The 14,782-nt window shown below is 50.3% G+C and overlaps 1 protein-coding gene across 2 annotated transcripts; it reads left to right on the top strand.

The window, feature by feature from the left end:
* The first annotated feature begins 1,423 nt into the window (after positions 1–1,423).
* Positions 1,424–14,484, top strand: TUBGCP4 (tubulin gamma complex component 4). 2 transcript variants are annotated; one of them, XM_081170856.1, is made up of 18 exons: positions 1,424–1,615; positions 1,715–1,957; positions 2,594–2,698; positions 4,079–4,132; positions 6,467–6,523; positions 6,861–6,940; positions 7,160–7,361; positions 7,853–8,018; positions 9,050–9,174; positions 9,861–9,911; positions 10,060–10,165; positions 10,440–10,547; positions 10,857–10,995; positions 11,157–11,334; positions 11,511–11,645; positions 12,650–12,766; positions 13,159–13,298; positions 13,802–14,484. In XM_081170856.1, exons 1-18 carry the CDS (start codon positions 1,439–1,441, stop codon positions 13,815–13,817), a joined length of 2,199 nt encoding a protein of 732 aa, XP_081026982.1. In that variant the 5' UTR covers positions 1,424–1,438; the 3' UTR covers positions 13,818–14,484. The 2 variants fall into 2 exon arrangements, with proteins under 2 accessions (XP_081026982.1, XP_081026983.1); XM_081170857.1 differs by lacking the exon at positions 2,594–2,698.
* Positions 14,485–14,782: the final 298 nt, after the last annotated feature.

Raw genomic sequence — 14,782 nt, 5'->3', positions numbered from 1 at the left:
TTCAATTGTATAATTTCATCTTGTCCTTATCTACCTTAAATAAATGGTTTTTTGGTTTTTTTAGGGGTACTCTCATTTTCCTACTCATTGAAATACTGCCCCTCAATGAGGCCAAACTTAGATTCACAAAATGTTTAGGGGTATGCATACCCCCTGAAAAAAAGCGCTGGGTAGCAATCTCTCTCACACACACACTTACACATGCGCGTGTAGCAGCCAATATCAGAGTCCCTCCTCTTTGTAACTTAGTTCTGATTTAAACCTCCGGATATATTATTTCAGGCTACAATTCAGATTTTTAAAATGACCCTGCAAATGCAGCCAGTCCACCATCGTTCTCCGACTGAGAGCTGCTTATAATACCCTCTATAGAGTTTCCATATTTAAAAAAGTGAAAATCCGGACACAAAAGCCTGCCCCCCCCTCAAAATCGTGTCTCCACTAATGGGAGTCCCCCATATATCTGTCAGGCGGTTGGAAAGTGTTTCTTTTTTACATAGCCACGTGCAGTTCACCTGTGGCTGTCATTGCTGCCCCCCGTCGTGGCACCATGGGTGTAGGCAGGGGGGCAGCTGCTGCCCCCAAATCAAATAATTAAAACTATTGCAGTTTTCAAAGAGCAATTTAAAGAGCATTTTATGAGCATCATTGAAGGGTTGGAGAGATTATCACTAGAAGGAAATGGCAACACGGGGAAATGGACACTCCAGCTAGATTCTGCTGCCACCAAAGCTCAATTCATCTTTGCTGCCGCTCTGTTAGCCAAATATTCTGCTTTATCGGAACCTGTGGTAAATGCCCTAGTGTCTAAAAAGCGAGTGCTTTGTAATTTTGCGAAATATATTCGTTAACCGCAAGAAAGGTACTTCCTGATGTTAATTTTTTAATTTAACTTTCTAGTTTTCAAATGACTGAAGATTTTGAGATTTTCCTGAACACTTGGGGCCAAAATAAAGTAATTTAAAACAACTGTAGTTGGGACATTTAATTCCGAATCTGCTAGACAGAGCCAGACAGAGGATGATGACAGGTGAGTGTCCTGCCCCCCCCCCGCCCCCCAAATCCTAGCTACGCCCACGCGGGGCACCTTACGAATTCCATTCTGAAACCCGCCCTTCCTCCATCCAAAATCGCGGGCGGTTTGAACGCAGTCCCGCAGCCGAGAGCCTCCTGCCTCTGCTATCTTTTGCTAGCTCTACACGTACAAGCAGTGCATTGAAAGCACATTCCCGCCTCGCCCCCCCCCCCCAATCTTCCCTGCAGCGCCTGCTGCGATTGGCTTCCCCGCCTGTGTTTCGTTTTTTTGCAAAGCCGCGCACAGATCTGCTGCCGCTCTCCTCGCGGTTTGAAGCGCTGTCCCGCTCAGCTTTACAAGTGCTCGGCCAACGAGCCACGCGCGGTGAGGGCCGCCTGCCCTTCCCAACCTTTTGCTAGCTCTATGCGCTCGGAGGCGGTAGGCGCGCGCACCCCCTCCTTTTCCCGTCGGGCCTTGCGGGGCGCCGTCGTTCGCTCTTCGCCGGCCGCCGCGATGATCCACGAGCTGCTGCTGGCGCTGCGCGGCTACACCGGAGGCCTCTTCGTCACCGTTGGAGGCGGCGGCAGCGTCTGCCTGCAGGTGGCGTCCCGCTCCGCCCCCTGGGGAAGAGGCGCCCCAGGCCGCCTCCGCCTCCGCCTCCCACCCTAACCGGCTTCTCGTTGCCCTCCTCTCCCGCAGGTGCCTCAGGAGCCGGTGCTGCCGCCCTTCCTTCACCCGAGCGAGGCCGCCCTCCTGGCCCGCGTCTGCCGCCTCGGCGCCTTCTACATTCGCTTCAGCGACTTCGTCGAGCAGTTCGCAGCCGAGCACGTCCAGCCGCCGCCCTCGCAAGGAGGCCCCTCGCAGGGCGGGCAGCAGCAGCAGCCTCCCCCCGGCGCCCCGTCAGCCCCTTCAGCAGCAGCAGCCCTGCCCGTGCAGCCGCAGGTGAGCGGTCCCCTGAGCATGTGCAGAGCGCCTTCCCCGCGGGCGCGTCAGGGCGTTAGGCAAGCGAGGCCCCCACTTTTGCCCGCTTGCCTGTCACTTCTCCGGCCGTTTATGGGCAGTGACCCTCTGCGGAAGCGACTCGGCCCTTTCCCTCACAGGCTGTTTCTCTCCGTCCATTCTCGAGGCCTAAAAGAGCCAGGACATCAAGGGCTGCAGCCCGCCGCCTCCGCATCTCTCTCTCTCCTGCCCCTCAATACCCAGAAGGGCCCCACATCCCTGTCCATGAGGTCCTCCGAGGTTTATTTTCCCCCTGGCTTTCTTTTTTCAATTGCTGGGCCTTGGGGGTGTTCATTGTTTTGGCTGCTTTTATGGAAGAACGTTGTCTGTAATACTGCTGTCAAAAAACAGTGATGTTTGTGGAGGAGCTTTCTTGAAAAGCAATGTGTGCATTTATTGAACAAGCCCTTCTCCTAATTGCACCTCCTGTGCAAGGGCTTTTGTGGCAGGATGCAGTCCTAGAACAATGGAGGGAGGGGGGGTTGCGTTGCCTTTGGGTCGCTTCCACTCATGGCAATAGAGGTGGTTCTAGAGCCTTATGCATGCCAGGAGATTAACCCTTCCTTGATCCACTTTCAGGATCTGCACCCCTCCCAGCAAGGGATTTATCTGCGGGCTTTCTGCACTGGGCTTGATGCCGTGCTGCGTCCATATCGGCAGGCCCTGCTTGACTTGGAGCAGGAGGTAAGCAGGGCACAGTGGGTTTCTGTAGTAAATATTGCATGATGCTCTGCCCATCAAATCCAACTGCAGGTTTTTGTCAGTAATAGTGGTTTGTTAATCTGTATTCATGACTCCTTTTCACTAAGCCACCCCACAACTAGACATTGTACAAGAATAGAGCATAAGTGACTACTTGCTTGTTTAGCAGAGAGGGCACCAATCAGATTGCATCTGTTGATGGTGTCCTTCATTATTAACAGAGACAAAATTATTAGCCATGCAGACAAAAATGCTGATGAGCATTAAATTCCAGCACCATGGCTGCGTAGCTCTGTAGCAGCTAAACCATAGAGGAGGTGTTGGACCCTTGAAGCAAGAGAAGACAAGCTTCTCTTCTGGTAAGCAGCAAGGGCACGGCATCCACCCATCTGAGCCAGTTGCAAAATTGAAGCTCAGAGAGAAGAACTGGTTGCAGCTACCTCCTGAACTTTGGTGTGGTGGTGGGGGCATGGGGAGAGAGACATGGCTATAAAAGGACAGCAGTTCTAACACCAAGCTCTAAAATGCCCCAGGGGATCTGGTTACTGGCAGCCAATCAGTTCCAGCCTAGTACTCTGGGTGTAAGTCAAGGGTCGGCAGCAGCCACAGACCCAAAATGAGCCCAGAGTGAGTGCAGGGCTGGGGCAACTTATTGACCATGATGCCCAAAGCACCAACTCATGATCTCCCAGGTACACAGTACTGGAAGGCAAGAGCAGGGAAAGCACAATTGAAGAGGATGAAGGAATCTCCCAAACAGGCAGCAACATGCAAGTTTTTTTGGGGGGGAAGAGCAGGCAAGGAGCAGAAGGAGGAGGTGAGAAAAGGCTAGTTGAGAGAATGGGGAAGAGGAGCTTAATGTAATATTGAAAGCTGAGGCTGGAGGAGTTTCCCTTCTCCACAGAAGCAGGGGCCTTGGCTGGAGGTGGTTCCAGACCCAGCAGGTGCTTACCTGACAAGCCAACTTGCACCAAATTGCTGTATTTTTCCTGGCTTCAGGCGTAGGGCTCCACAGCCAAAGATTGTCTGTGCCTCAAATCAGCACTTACCAATTTGTAATTTAAAAGCAACAGGCCAGTGTAGGTAACGAGTATACTGAATAAACCTTGCTTTGTTATCCCACTGCTTTGACCTAAAAGGTCTGGACACGGACAGTTCTTGACATGCCAGCCAGTGTCATGCATTGCTAATTCCACCCATGTATGTTGGATCTCTGTAGGAAACAGTGCCATCTGTATAACTGCTATATTCAAAAAGCTCCAGAGAGTGCTCCTTTCCTGCTTGTGCAACTTAGGATTTGCAAAACAAGAAGTCAAAACAAAGACTTACTCCAGTCTCTCACCCACCTTTCATTTTTTCCAGTTTCTGGCCGATCCTCACCTTACCATCTCGCATGTCAATTATTCGCTGGATCAAGTGAGTTCTCCCTGCCCATACCTCCCTTCTGTTGGAGGAGCTGCCTTCTCTGGATGGTGCCTTCTCTTCATGGTTGCCTGCTGAAAAGAGGCTTGCCTATATGAGTGAGCTGTATTAGTTCACACTGACTGCCTTGAATAAGATCTGGAGGTCTGTTTTGAAGGGCAGGACCTCAACTGCTCTTGTTCTTGTCTGGCTGAGCCCTGGAGCTCTAGCACAAGGGATGGGGCTCCACGGCCAGTTTCCTGTCTCCGATCCTTTTCCTGCAGTGGAATAAATAAAAAAATTGAGGCAGGAGCAAGCCTTGACACAACTTCCATAAAGGCAAGGATTCTCTTCCTTCCCTCAGTCTGATTCATTGGCTATCCCAATCTCTGTAAGGGCCCTCCTGCCCCAAGGGACATCCTGTGAACTGCCAGTGTGAGCAATGGGCAAGTACTGTATTTTTCGCCCTATAGGACGCACTGGCCCATAGGACGCACCTACTTTTTTGGGGGGGGGAATAAAAAAAATTATTCCCCCCCCCCACCGCAGATATCTGCCCGAAGCGTGGGGCGCTTTGCTTCAGCACGCCCGGCGCTCTGGGCAGCAGACTGCTATCCGCAGCCTAGGGAGCCCTGCGTGAACTCCTGCAGGGCTCCCTAGGCTGCGGATACCTGCCCGAAGCGCGGGGCGCTCTGCTTCGGCGCGCTCTGGGCAGCAGGCTGCTATCCGCAGCCTAGGGAGCCCTGCGGGAACTCCCGCGGGCTCCCCAGGCTTGCTGATAGCTTCCTGAAGCCTGGAGAGCGAGAGGGGTCGGTGTGCGCCGACCCCTCTCGCTCTCCACACTTCAGCGAAAGCCTGCATTCGCTCCATAGGATGCACACAGATTTCCCCTTCATTTTTCGAGGGGAAAAAGTGCGTCCTATAGGGCGAAAAATACAGTACTTTCTTGAGTCTCTCAGAGAGAGGCTCTTGGGACACAGGAAGCTTGGAAAGAGAGATAAAAGGTTTATCATCCTGAGTGGCTAGAATATGAGAATGGAGGGTCTTATACAAGAGCTCTGGCTCCATCTGAGGGGCCACTTACCAGCTTTCCCCCAGAGCACCTTTATTCACCTAGTCAGTTTGGAGAGGCTCCGGATCCTGACAGGGGACTCAGTCTCTCTTCCCGCCAAAGAGAAAGGAGAGCTGCCTAGGGATGATTATGTATGCATCACTCTTAACTCCTGTTGGCTGCCTTCCACTGAAAATTATTCTACATTGCAGGCTGCACTGAAGGAAGACAAGGGGGTTAATCAGACCACATTCTTGTGGGGCAGGGGGCTGCCTAGGCAAGCTCAGTTTTTGCTAGAGTACCCATCCTATGAGCAAAGGGCCTCCTCAGGAAAGGTAACATTAGTTTAGGCAGATGGCCATTTTCAGTGATAATAGCAAAATTCTGGACCCAGGCCAGGTGGCGGCGGTAGCAGCATCAGAGCTTTTCACAAGGAAACTCTGTAGACACACAGAGAAACTAGGAGGCTGCAATCCACATGCCTCCTCCAACTGGTTCATTAAGGTGGCACATCTTAATGTGCAGTATTTAATATGTACTTTGGGTCTGAAGGGAAGCTTAGTCTTCTGAACTGCATTTATAGCCTGCATTGATGTTGATCCTTGTTAGTTATTGCATCCTTGCCTGATGTTCAATAGGCAACATGGAAGGCCTTTCCTTTCCCGTTTTGAGAAAAAGGCTTGCACAGGCATTATCTTAAGGAACATAATCCTGATCATGCGGAAAGTTTGCAAAAACCTAAAGTGTGGTGCAAGTAATTGTGTGTGGTTTAGGAAACATACTGTGGCAGAGTGAATCTCTGTGAGTAGAATCTTGGCAGCCATTTCCAATTTCTGATGTCCTAAGCAAGAGAAATCTGACACTTTTATCTACACAGCAGGTACAGTGTCTGCACCTTAAAAGGGGGCAAATAACATTCCTTGAAGAATTAATGAAGTTAGGGAGGTCATCTTAGTAGGTGTCTACTTATTTAGGTGGACTATCGAGGGGAGCCCCAACTGCAGGGTGGGGGGGGACAAAACATGAAAGCAACACACAAATGAAGCCCATGTGCAAGAAGGAAGATACTTCCATTTTGCTATGTGACATTGAAATTAGGAAAGGCTCTTTCCCACGCAGTCTGTTTCATAGCCTTGCCTATTGGAGTAAGTGGGAGGAGCAGCTCATAGGAGGATTCCCAACCCACATTAGAAAAAGATCTCATCTGTCACATTAAGTACAACACTCTGTTCTCTTTTTCCCCCATTATTGTCTCAAACTAGCAAATCATTCCTCACCAGCTGATTCTTGTTTTGCAGTTCCAGCTCCTTTTCCCCTCACTGATGACTGTGGTGGAGCAAATAAAGACCCAGAAGGTACAGTTCAGAATCCTGATCTCCCTTGGTGGTGGCCCTGTTTTCACAGGCACCTGCCTGGCTTGATTTGATAATAGAGGGCAAATTTTGTGTGTAACTGAGATGGTGCTGATTTCTCTCACCTCACTAGAGGTGAAAAATGGGAAGTAGGAGTTCTGGTACCATCATCCACAGAAAAGTAGAGCAGGGAGCTGGAAATGCTGCCTGCATGTGGATGAGGAGCTTCCTCCATCCAGGCTAGCTGGTCTCTGGACCTTCCAGAATCCAGCTGCCAGCCAGTGTTGTAGGAACATATGGCAACATCAGCTCTTGCAAGGGATCTGCTTTTCCTTTGCAGATTCATGGCTGTCAAATCCTGGAGGTGGTTCACAGACATAGCCGAGGTGGTCTGCCACCTGTGCGCCGTGCTTTGGAAAAGTAAGAAACCCTCCTGGGTGGGGCCAGCCCATGCGCTAAGGAGGAATGCCAGGTTATGGGTCCTGGGAACCTGCCCCCTGAACAAGTTAATGTTCCTGAAGTCCCACTGTTGCCTTGGATGGTGTTTGTTTCCCTGCCCCCAGCCACCAATGGCAGCAGCTCCATTGTGGCTGCAGCCTGGTCAAGCCCCCTTCCCTCTACTGCTGTGTCCCCCTCCAGGGTCTTGGCCATGTGCCATGCTGCCATGTACAAGCAGCTCTCTGCCTGGATGCTGCATGGGCTGCTCCTGGACCAACATGAGGAGTTCTTCATCAAGCAAGGCCCTTCTTCGGGGTCTGTCCCTGCCCAGCCCGAAGAGGAGGAGGAGGACCTGGGGATCGGAGGGCTGACGGGGAAACAGCTGCGAGAGCTGCAGGACATGGTGAGGTTTGGGTGCTAAATGCAAAGGAAGCTGAATCCGCCTCCCAATCCCTCTAGCTCAGCATAGTCCACACTGCCTAGCAGCCCCTCCCTAGGGCTTCACAGGCTTCTCCCTGTCCCACATGGAGATGTTGGGGGGTTGGACATGCAAGGCTGCTTGCATGCAAAGCAGATGCTCAGCCATCAAGCCAGGTGCTCTTTTGCCTTGTGAAACCTGTTCAGTCCCCTCCAGTCATCTTTTTGTAGTTGGATCTAGAACTTTCTTTTTTGATAGCTCAAGTATTCTTTTCTGACTCAGCCATTGTTTCATGGATCAAAAATCCTGCTCTGCTCCCCGCTGACACAGCTTGATGGTTCCAGCTAAGTCTTAACACACACCTATCCTTTGATGGACAGTCTTCAGGATTGGGGATGGGGCTTTCTACTTGGAGCCGCCATGTTTGTGCGTGGGGTTCTTTGACTTTCCCCCATTTTCACCTCTCCTTCCAACAGCGGCTGATTGAAGAGGAGAACATGTTGGCACCATCCCCAAAGCAGTTCTCTCTGCGGATTGAAATGCTGCCATCCTACATCCCTGTGCGAGTTGCTGAGAAGATCCTTTTTGTGGGAGAGTCTGTCCAGATGTTTGAGAGTCAAAATGTGAGCCTTACCAAAAAAGGTAGGAGACACTTTGACTCATTTTATTCTGCGTGAGGGCAGCAAGGTTTGAAAACTGCAGGGTGGTTGTTTCTTGGCTGTCCATTCATAAGGGCACCCTGGGACACAGCAGGGAAGTGCTGGGATGCCTCACCAGGGGTCTGCGCAAGATGGAATGGACCCTCCCTGCAAAGCACTTGAGCCACCCCTCCCCCTTGCTCTGCCACTCTTTCCTTGAGGTAGAGTATGGCGGCTCCGTAAAGGTAAAGGACCCCTCTACTCTGCCAGAGAAAGGGGAATATATATATATATAGAGAGAGAGAGAGAGTGTGTGTATGTGTGTGTGTGCGTGCGTTTTAAAACAGGTTCGAAGAAGGACCTGCTTCCTCCTAGCTCTGGTATTTGTACTTAATACAGAACGACTGGGAAGCACTGAAAAGATTTTGGAGCCACAGTACCCTGCTCTCAGGAAGGCCACTTTGGAACAGCAAGAGGTTTTTTGACTTAATACCAGCCAGCTGTTTCCAGGAGAAAACAAAGACTGTCCTCAGCCCACCTCCATTGTCTGCTTTGTTACCAGTTTCCCAAATTGAAGTTGCATCTGCTGCTATCACTGTGTGCATTGCACAGTCCTCAGTGGGTTGGAGTGAAGCAGTTTTCCATTTCCCTCTGTTTAAAATATTTCAAGCATTTTGGTCGTCTATAAGCTCGGGTTGTTGGCATCTGTCAGCCACGAAGCAAAAAGGAGAACAGGCTCTGGTGCTCACGGATGCAAAACTTCACTGAAGCTCAATGTGTTTCAGAAGCTTGAAAGGCTTCCAATTCTTACAATGCAAACACTCTCCAGTCTTAAAATCTGACCTATGCAAGAACTTGCTTGAAAAAGTGGGAGAGCAATTCCCCCCCCCTTTTCCTCTCCTCCACTTTTCCAAGCTGGATCTTGATGCAACCTTGAACAGCCTTTGTCCTCTGCAAAGCTCTGCTGATGGAGGCCATGACTGGCATCTTGTGTCGAGGTTAGGCCACTCTTCCTTGCCTTTCGTTGCCTCACAGGCTCCATCCTGAAGAACCAGGAGGACACCTTTGCAGCTGAGCTGCATCGCCTCAAACAGCAGCCTCTCTTCAACCTGGTGGACTTTGAGACAGTGGTGGACTGGATACGGAGCACTGTGGCAGAGGTCAGCCGTAGCTCTAGATTTGCATGCACTAAGTTCTTTGTGAGGTAGCAGCAGAGAGCCATTTGCAAACCCCTTGCCAGAGCTTGTTGGAAACCATTTTTCAGGCTGAGGGTCACATTCCTTCTTGGGATTACTTGCTGGAATGGAGTCAAAAGTGCCATGCCATGCCGGAGCAACCTGATCACCACCACCAGCACCCATTCAGTGAATTCTCTTCCCTCTCAAGAAAGCCTCACTATGTTAAAAGCTCCCATTAGCAACAATAAAAGCTTTAATAAAGCCTAATCTCTGTGTGGGAGATTTGATTTTAATGGCAGATCAATTCATAGAGTGAGGTGATATTAGTCCTCTCCCCTGCTTTTCAAAAGTCTAATTGGTGCGGGGGGAGGGGTGACAGGTGGGGATCCAGAATTAACATTTGTCTCTTGCTAATGCACCCTGCACAATAATTAAGCTTTTTAAAAGCCTCAACTGTTACAATATCCCATAGACCGGCTGTTTGTCAGTCCTGCCATATAGAGCATGGAGAGCCTGCCCAGCAATGGGCAAGTAGTCTCTGTCACTCAAAGCAAACAGATCAAGTCCTGGCTGCAGTGGGGCGGAAGGTCCCAGCAGCAACTCGGAGCTGCTGCTGCTGCTGGGGATTCCTGGTTCTTGATGCTGATGGACTGTTCTCTCTCCCTTAGCACTTATGGAAGCTCATGGTGGAAGAATCGGATTTAATAGGACAACTGAAGGTACATGCAAACCCCCCATATGGAGCTTCCAAAGCTGTTCCTCTCTCTTTGTGCAGGAGGAGACTCACTCTTGCCAGTGGAGTGTTGCTTGCAGGGGCCCATGGGTTCTGTATCCTGATGCATTTAGTCATTCTCTCCTCCTTTCTAGATTATTAAAGATTTTTATCTCTTGGGGAGAGGAGAACTGTTTCAGGCCTTCATTGACACCGCACAGCAGATGCTGAAGACACCTCCCACCGCAGTGACAGAACATGGTGAGTTTCATGGGATCTGGCTTCTCCGTTAGGCTGAGCTGGTGAGGTTGGTGGATCAGACCGACAACTCTCTACTCAGATACTTCCCTGCTTCCCAAGCCTTTCTACCAAGACTCTTGGCTCCTGCATAGGCACAGTTTGGTTCTGTAAGCTGTTGTGGCACAAACTCTGAAAAGGGCATGGGGGTGGGAGAGTGGAAACAGGTGACTGTGCCTTCCTTGCTCACTGTGCGCTCATCTGGAGTAAGTCGTTCTGGTCTGGCTTTTCTCCTCAGATGTGAATGTCGCCTTCCAGCAATCTGCCCACAAAGTGCTGCTTGACGATGACAACCTGCTTCCTCTTCTTCACCTGACCATCCACTATTATGGAAAGGAGCACCGAGGTGCGTGCTGGTGCCAGGGAGCCAAGCAGCCCTGAGCAGGGCAGCTTTAGGCCCCACCACAACTCCAAGCACAGAGCCACAAAGCCAATTTGGTTCCATAGAGGCAGAATGGCAGCCCTAGGTCTGGGAAGCTGGGAGTTGAAAGCCAATGCCAGTCTCATCAACCCCCTGGGTGGCCTGGAGCAAGTCTCTCACCTGCATTGGCTGCCCATTGATAAAATGAGAAGGAGGGTGGCAGGGAAGGAGGGTGAGGTCCAGCAAGCCTTGCAGCCGTATTGTTGCCCACCTGCCTCCTGGCTTCCTTTTCAGATGCCGCTCAAGCTCGAGATACGCCTTCTCGGGAACTGTCTCCCCATGAATCCCCTGCATCAGGCTGGGCTGCTCTGGGGCTCTCCTACAGAGTGCAGTGGCCCCTGCATATCCTCTTTACTCCTGCCGTCCTGGAAAAGTGAGGGCCGCTTTATCCCTGTTTCTGTTTCCAGGTGGATTCTGTGGCATTTTGGTGTCAAAGGTTGATTGTAGCAGAGCACACATTTCCTGGGTGGGAGGAGGAAATGCTGGCCTGGTCTGACCCAGCTATCTTTTGCTTGCCTTCCTCTTGGCTTGCAGGTACAATGTGGTCTTCAAGTATCTGCTAAGTGTGCGTCGAGTCCAGGCTGAACTGCAGCACTGCTGGGCTCTACAGATGTGGTGCAAGCGCCTGGAATCCAACAGGACAGATGCCATCAAGTGGCAACTACGCCATCACATGACTTTCCTTGTAGACAATCTGCAGTACTACCTGCAGGTGAGCAGCAACACAGGTCTCAGGGGCTAACTCTGAGGCTTCGGTGCTGCTCCTCCAGGGGATATGCACCAGCCACTTCTCCCAGCGATACCCTAAATTTCCCACCCAAAATTGGTGGCCGGAAATGACTGGAAACAGCAGGCAGTATCTTCTCCCTCACTTTTCCGTATCCTCAGGTGGATGTTCTGGAGTCTCAGTTCTCCCAACTTCTGCAGCAGATCAACTCCACCCGTGACTTTGAGAGCATTCGACTGGCACATGATCACTTCTTGAGCAATCTCCTAGCACAGTCCTTCATTCTGCTGAAACCAGTGAGTGATCCCCATAGTTTGTTTGCCTTGTGTCCCCAGGAGAACTGGTCCTGTTCGAACAGTCCAAATGCCCATCCAGTACAGCACTCCTAGCTCACTTCAGTCAAACACGGCAAGAAGGAACTAAAGCAAAAGCCAGACCCTTGTGAACATGGCTGTGTTGCTTGGCCATGAGCACAACCAAAGCCCTTACCTGCTAAAGTGAATAATGAGGTACAGGTCTGTATAGAAAAGCAGGATAGAAAATAAATGAACTGCAACTGTGTCAGTTTGCCTTCATCATGTGTTTTTTGGGGGGAGTGTTTTCCTGGTGACTTGGTAGCATTTGGCAATCTGGAGAAGCCTATCAAAGTACAGTGGTGCCTCGCAAGACGAAAAGAATCCGTTCCGCGAGTCTCTTCGTCTTGCGGTTTTTTCGTCTTGCGAAGCAAACCCATTAGCGGCTTAGCGCTATTAGCGGCTTAGCGGATCAGCTGATAGCGGGCTTAGCGGATCAGCTGGTAAGCGGCTTAGCGGATCAGCTGTTAAGCGACTTAGTGGCTTGGGAAAGGGGGGGGGGGAAAAACCCCGCAGGAACTCACAAGACATTTTCGTCTTGCGAAGCAAGCCCATAGGAATTTCGTTTTGCGAAGCACCTCCAAAACGGAAAACCCTTTCGTCTAGCGGGTTTTCCGTCTTGTGAGGCATTCGTCTTGCGGGGCACCACTGTATGTTCATTGGTCTTGGAAACTCATGTTTAGAGTAGCTTATGATGCTTGAACAGAAATTTCGGGCTTTGGTAGCCGCTGTGCAGTATATGAAGATTTTTGTTTTGTTTTGTTTGTTTGCATCAGCTCCATTAGACCTTAAGAATTGCTCTACTAAGCAAGAAGTGAAATAGTTTGAGTAAACCAGTCCAATAATCCTGCTGAATCTTGTCATTATCTCAGGCTGCGGAAGGGCAAGACGAGAAGCTTCTGCTCTGGTGAGGCCCTCCATCTCCTTTCTGCTCTTTGGTTTTGCAGGCTTTCCACTGTCTGAATGAAATACTGGATCTATGCCATAGCTTCTGCTCACTTGTCAGCCAGAACCGGGGACCATTGGATGAGCGGGGGACGGCCCAGTTGAGCATCCTGGCCAAGGTGCGTCTTGCACTTTTCTACCTGAAAAACATCGCCCAAAGCTTTTGGGGCATCTCTCCTGTGGAAGCATGTTGGAAACTCAGAGCAGGCAGCTCTCTGATGAATTCAGCATGAGGTGGGGGTAGGAACACAAGAAGTCTGGCCATTGCTCTTCTATGCAGCTCATCAGAAACAGCCTTGGTCGGGCCCTTGTGACATACTGGCAGCAACAGCTGGGGCCTTTCCTCCTCCAGGACAGCAGTTCCCAAAGGGTGAGCGATGAGGTGGGGCAGCTGCCTGGGATGCTTCCTCCCCATATGGGTTCGAGTGGCCTTCTAGTCCTCTCTGTTCAGCCCTTTCTGCTAAGGCAGAGCCCTCAATTTATGGCTCATGGGTGCCGTTTACCTTTGCAGGGCTTCAGCTGTCAGTCTTCACTCCTTTTCAAGATCCTCTCCAGTGTTCACAATCACCAGATCAATTCAGACTTGGCTCAGTTGCTGTTACGTCTTGATTACAACAAATACTATACCCAGGCTGGAGGCACCTTGGGCAGGTAGGCCTTGGCAAGTGCCAGGAAACCACACAAGCCCCTTTAGTTATATTCCTGCTGGTGGTGGGAGGTGGGGGGCTCTGCCTGAATGTGGACTCTTCTACAGCCATCCTTAGCCTGGGTTTCCTTGCCTTCTAGGGCTTAAGGTTTCCCACGGACTGGGAATCTTTAATTACACAGGCCTGTTACTAACCAGAAACACACAAGGTCTTAAGCCTATTTGAGAGCTGCTGGTGAGAGGGATGTGATGATTAGGCATAATCTAGACTTTCTGCTGTTTCTGTTTTGTTATATCCCAGAAGGTGGGATATAAATGTATTTATAACCAGCTGTGTGCTATGTTCAAAAATGCAATTCAAACTTTGCACACTGTGGTCTGTAAATAATATGTGTGTGCATCTCTAACATTTAACAGTTTTGGCTACTGTGCCCAATTTACACAACCCTTCTCCCTTCTGCAGCCACAGAGCCCTTCCTCTAATTAACTGCCCCTTCTTTCTCTACAGTGTGGGATTAGAATAGACCACCAGTCTCACAATGAAGGCCGTTGCCACCTTTTCTGGGAAGCAAACCTGCTCTGGTCAGGATACATGTTCTGACTTCTGGAGGAGAAGGTGCTGAGAGATATTAGGACCTCATCCTGGCACTCAGAAAGGACTCTGTCAGTGTGTGCTTCATTATATGTGTCTCTAGTACTGCTCTCCTTATGCTGCATGTTTTTCCAGAAGTGAAAGTGCTGCTTAGCATTGGCTTTGAATTGTTTTCAAATGCTGCTGTCACTTGTCAGCGAATTTGGCTCTTTCTACTGCTAGCACTGCAAGTAAGGCTGCGAGCAAAGGAGGTTGTCTCATTGCCCTCATCATCCAGGAGCCACATTGTGCAAATCAGGGTGAGCGTTGACCTGCTCTTAATGGGAAAGTGTGATTAACTGCAGGAAAGTTGCTTTTTTGAAAATGCAATTTCGTGTCTCTAAATACGGAAGCAGGGAGAAGATACCGAATATTTCCATTCTGGGCTGAGTCTGCCAATGAAAGTGTTCCTTCTACTTTTTGTGGGGGGGTGGGGGGTGGTGCAGCTTCGTTTCCTCTCACACACACGGTGAGGGAGAGGAGGAGAATAAACAAGTGGTGCAAGACTGCTGGTGCCTTTCAGGTAACCTGTCCTCCTCCACCCCTATTTGTTTCATTTTCTTCTGCCATCAGCCTTATTTTTGCTTTTTTAGATCAGCAGCAAAGGCATACCATGGAAGAACTCTAGCTAGTGCCCAATCCACTGTGTATATATATTTTTCTTATCTGAGGGGCAGGAGTCTCCACAAGGAGATTGCCCCTCCCACTCATGAGCTGTCCTACGCCAACAATGTGTAAACACCTCCACATTTGTTGGCAGATCCTAGTCTGCATCTACACAGAGTGTAGGCTGGTATAACTGAGTAAGGAACTCTGGGGAACCCTTGAATGAGACCGTTCTTGGACCAAGGGATAAAA

The sequence above is a fragment of the Podarcis bocagei genome (genome assembly GCF_964188305.1).
Source record: "Podarcis bocagei genome assembly, chromosome: 14".
Lineage (NCBI taxonomy): Eukaryota > Metazoa > Chordata > Lepidosauria > Squamata > Lacertidae > Podarcis > Podarcis bocagei.
This window is presented reverse-complemented; position numbering and strand designations above follow the sequence as displayed.

Excerpts from the sequence above, each read along its gene's own strand:
- TUBGCP4 (XM_081170856.1), top strand. The coding sequence starts at position 1,439 with ATGCGCTCGGAGGCGGTAGGCGCGCGCACCCCCTCCTTTTCCCGTCGG. Across the intron at positions 9,175-9,860 it reads TACGGAGCACTGTGGCAGAG|CACTTATGGAAGCTCATGGT; the intron begins GTCAGCCGTAGC and ends TCTCTCCCTTAG. Across the intron at positions 10,996-11,156 it reads ACTCCTGCCGTCCTGGAAAA|GTACAATGTGGTCTTCAAGT; the intron begins GTGAGGGCCGCT and ends CTTGGCTTGCAG.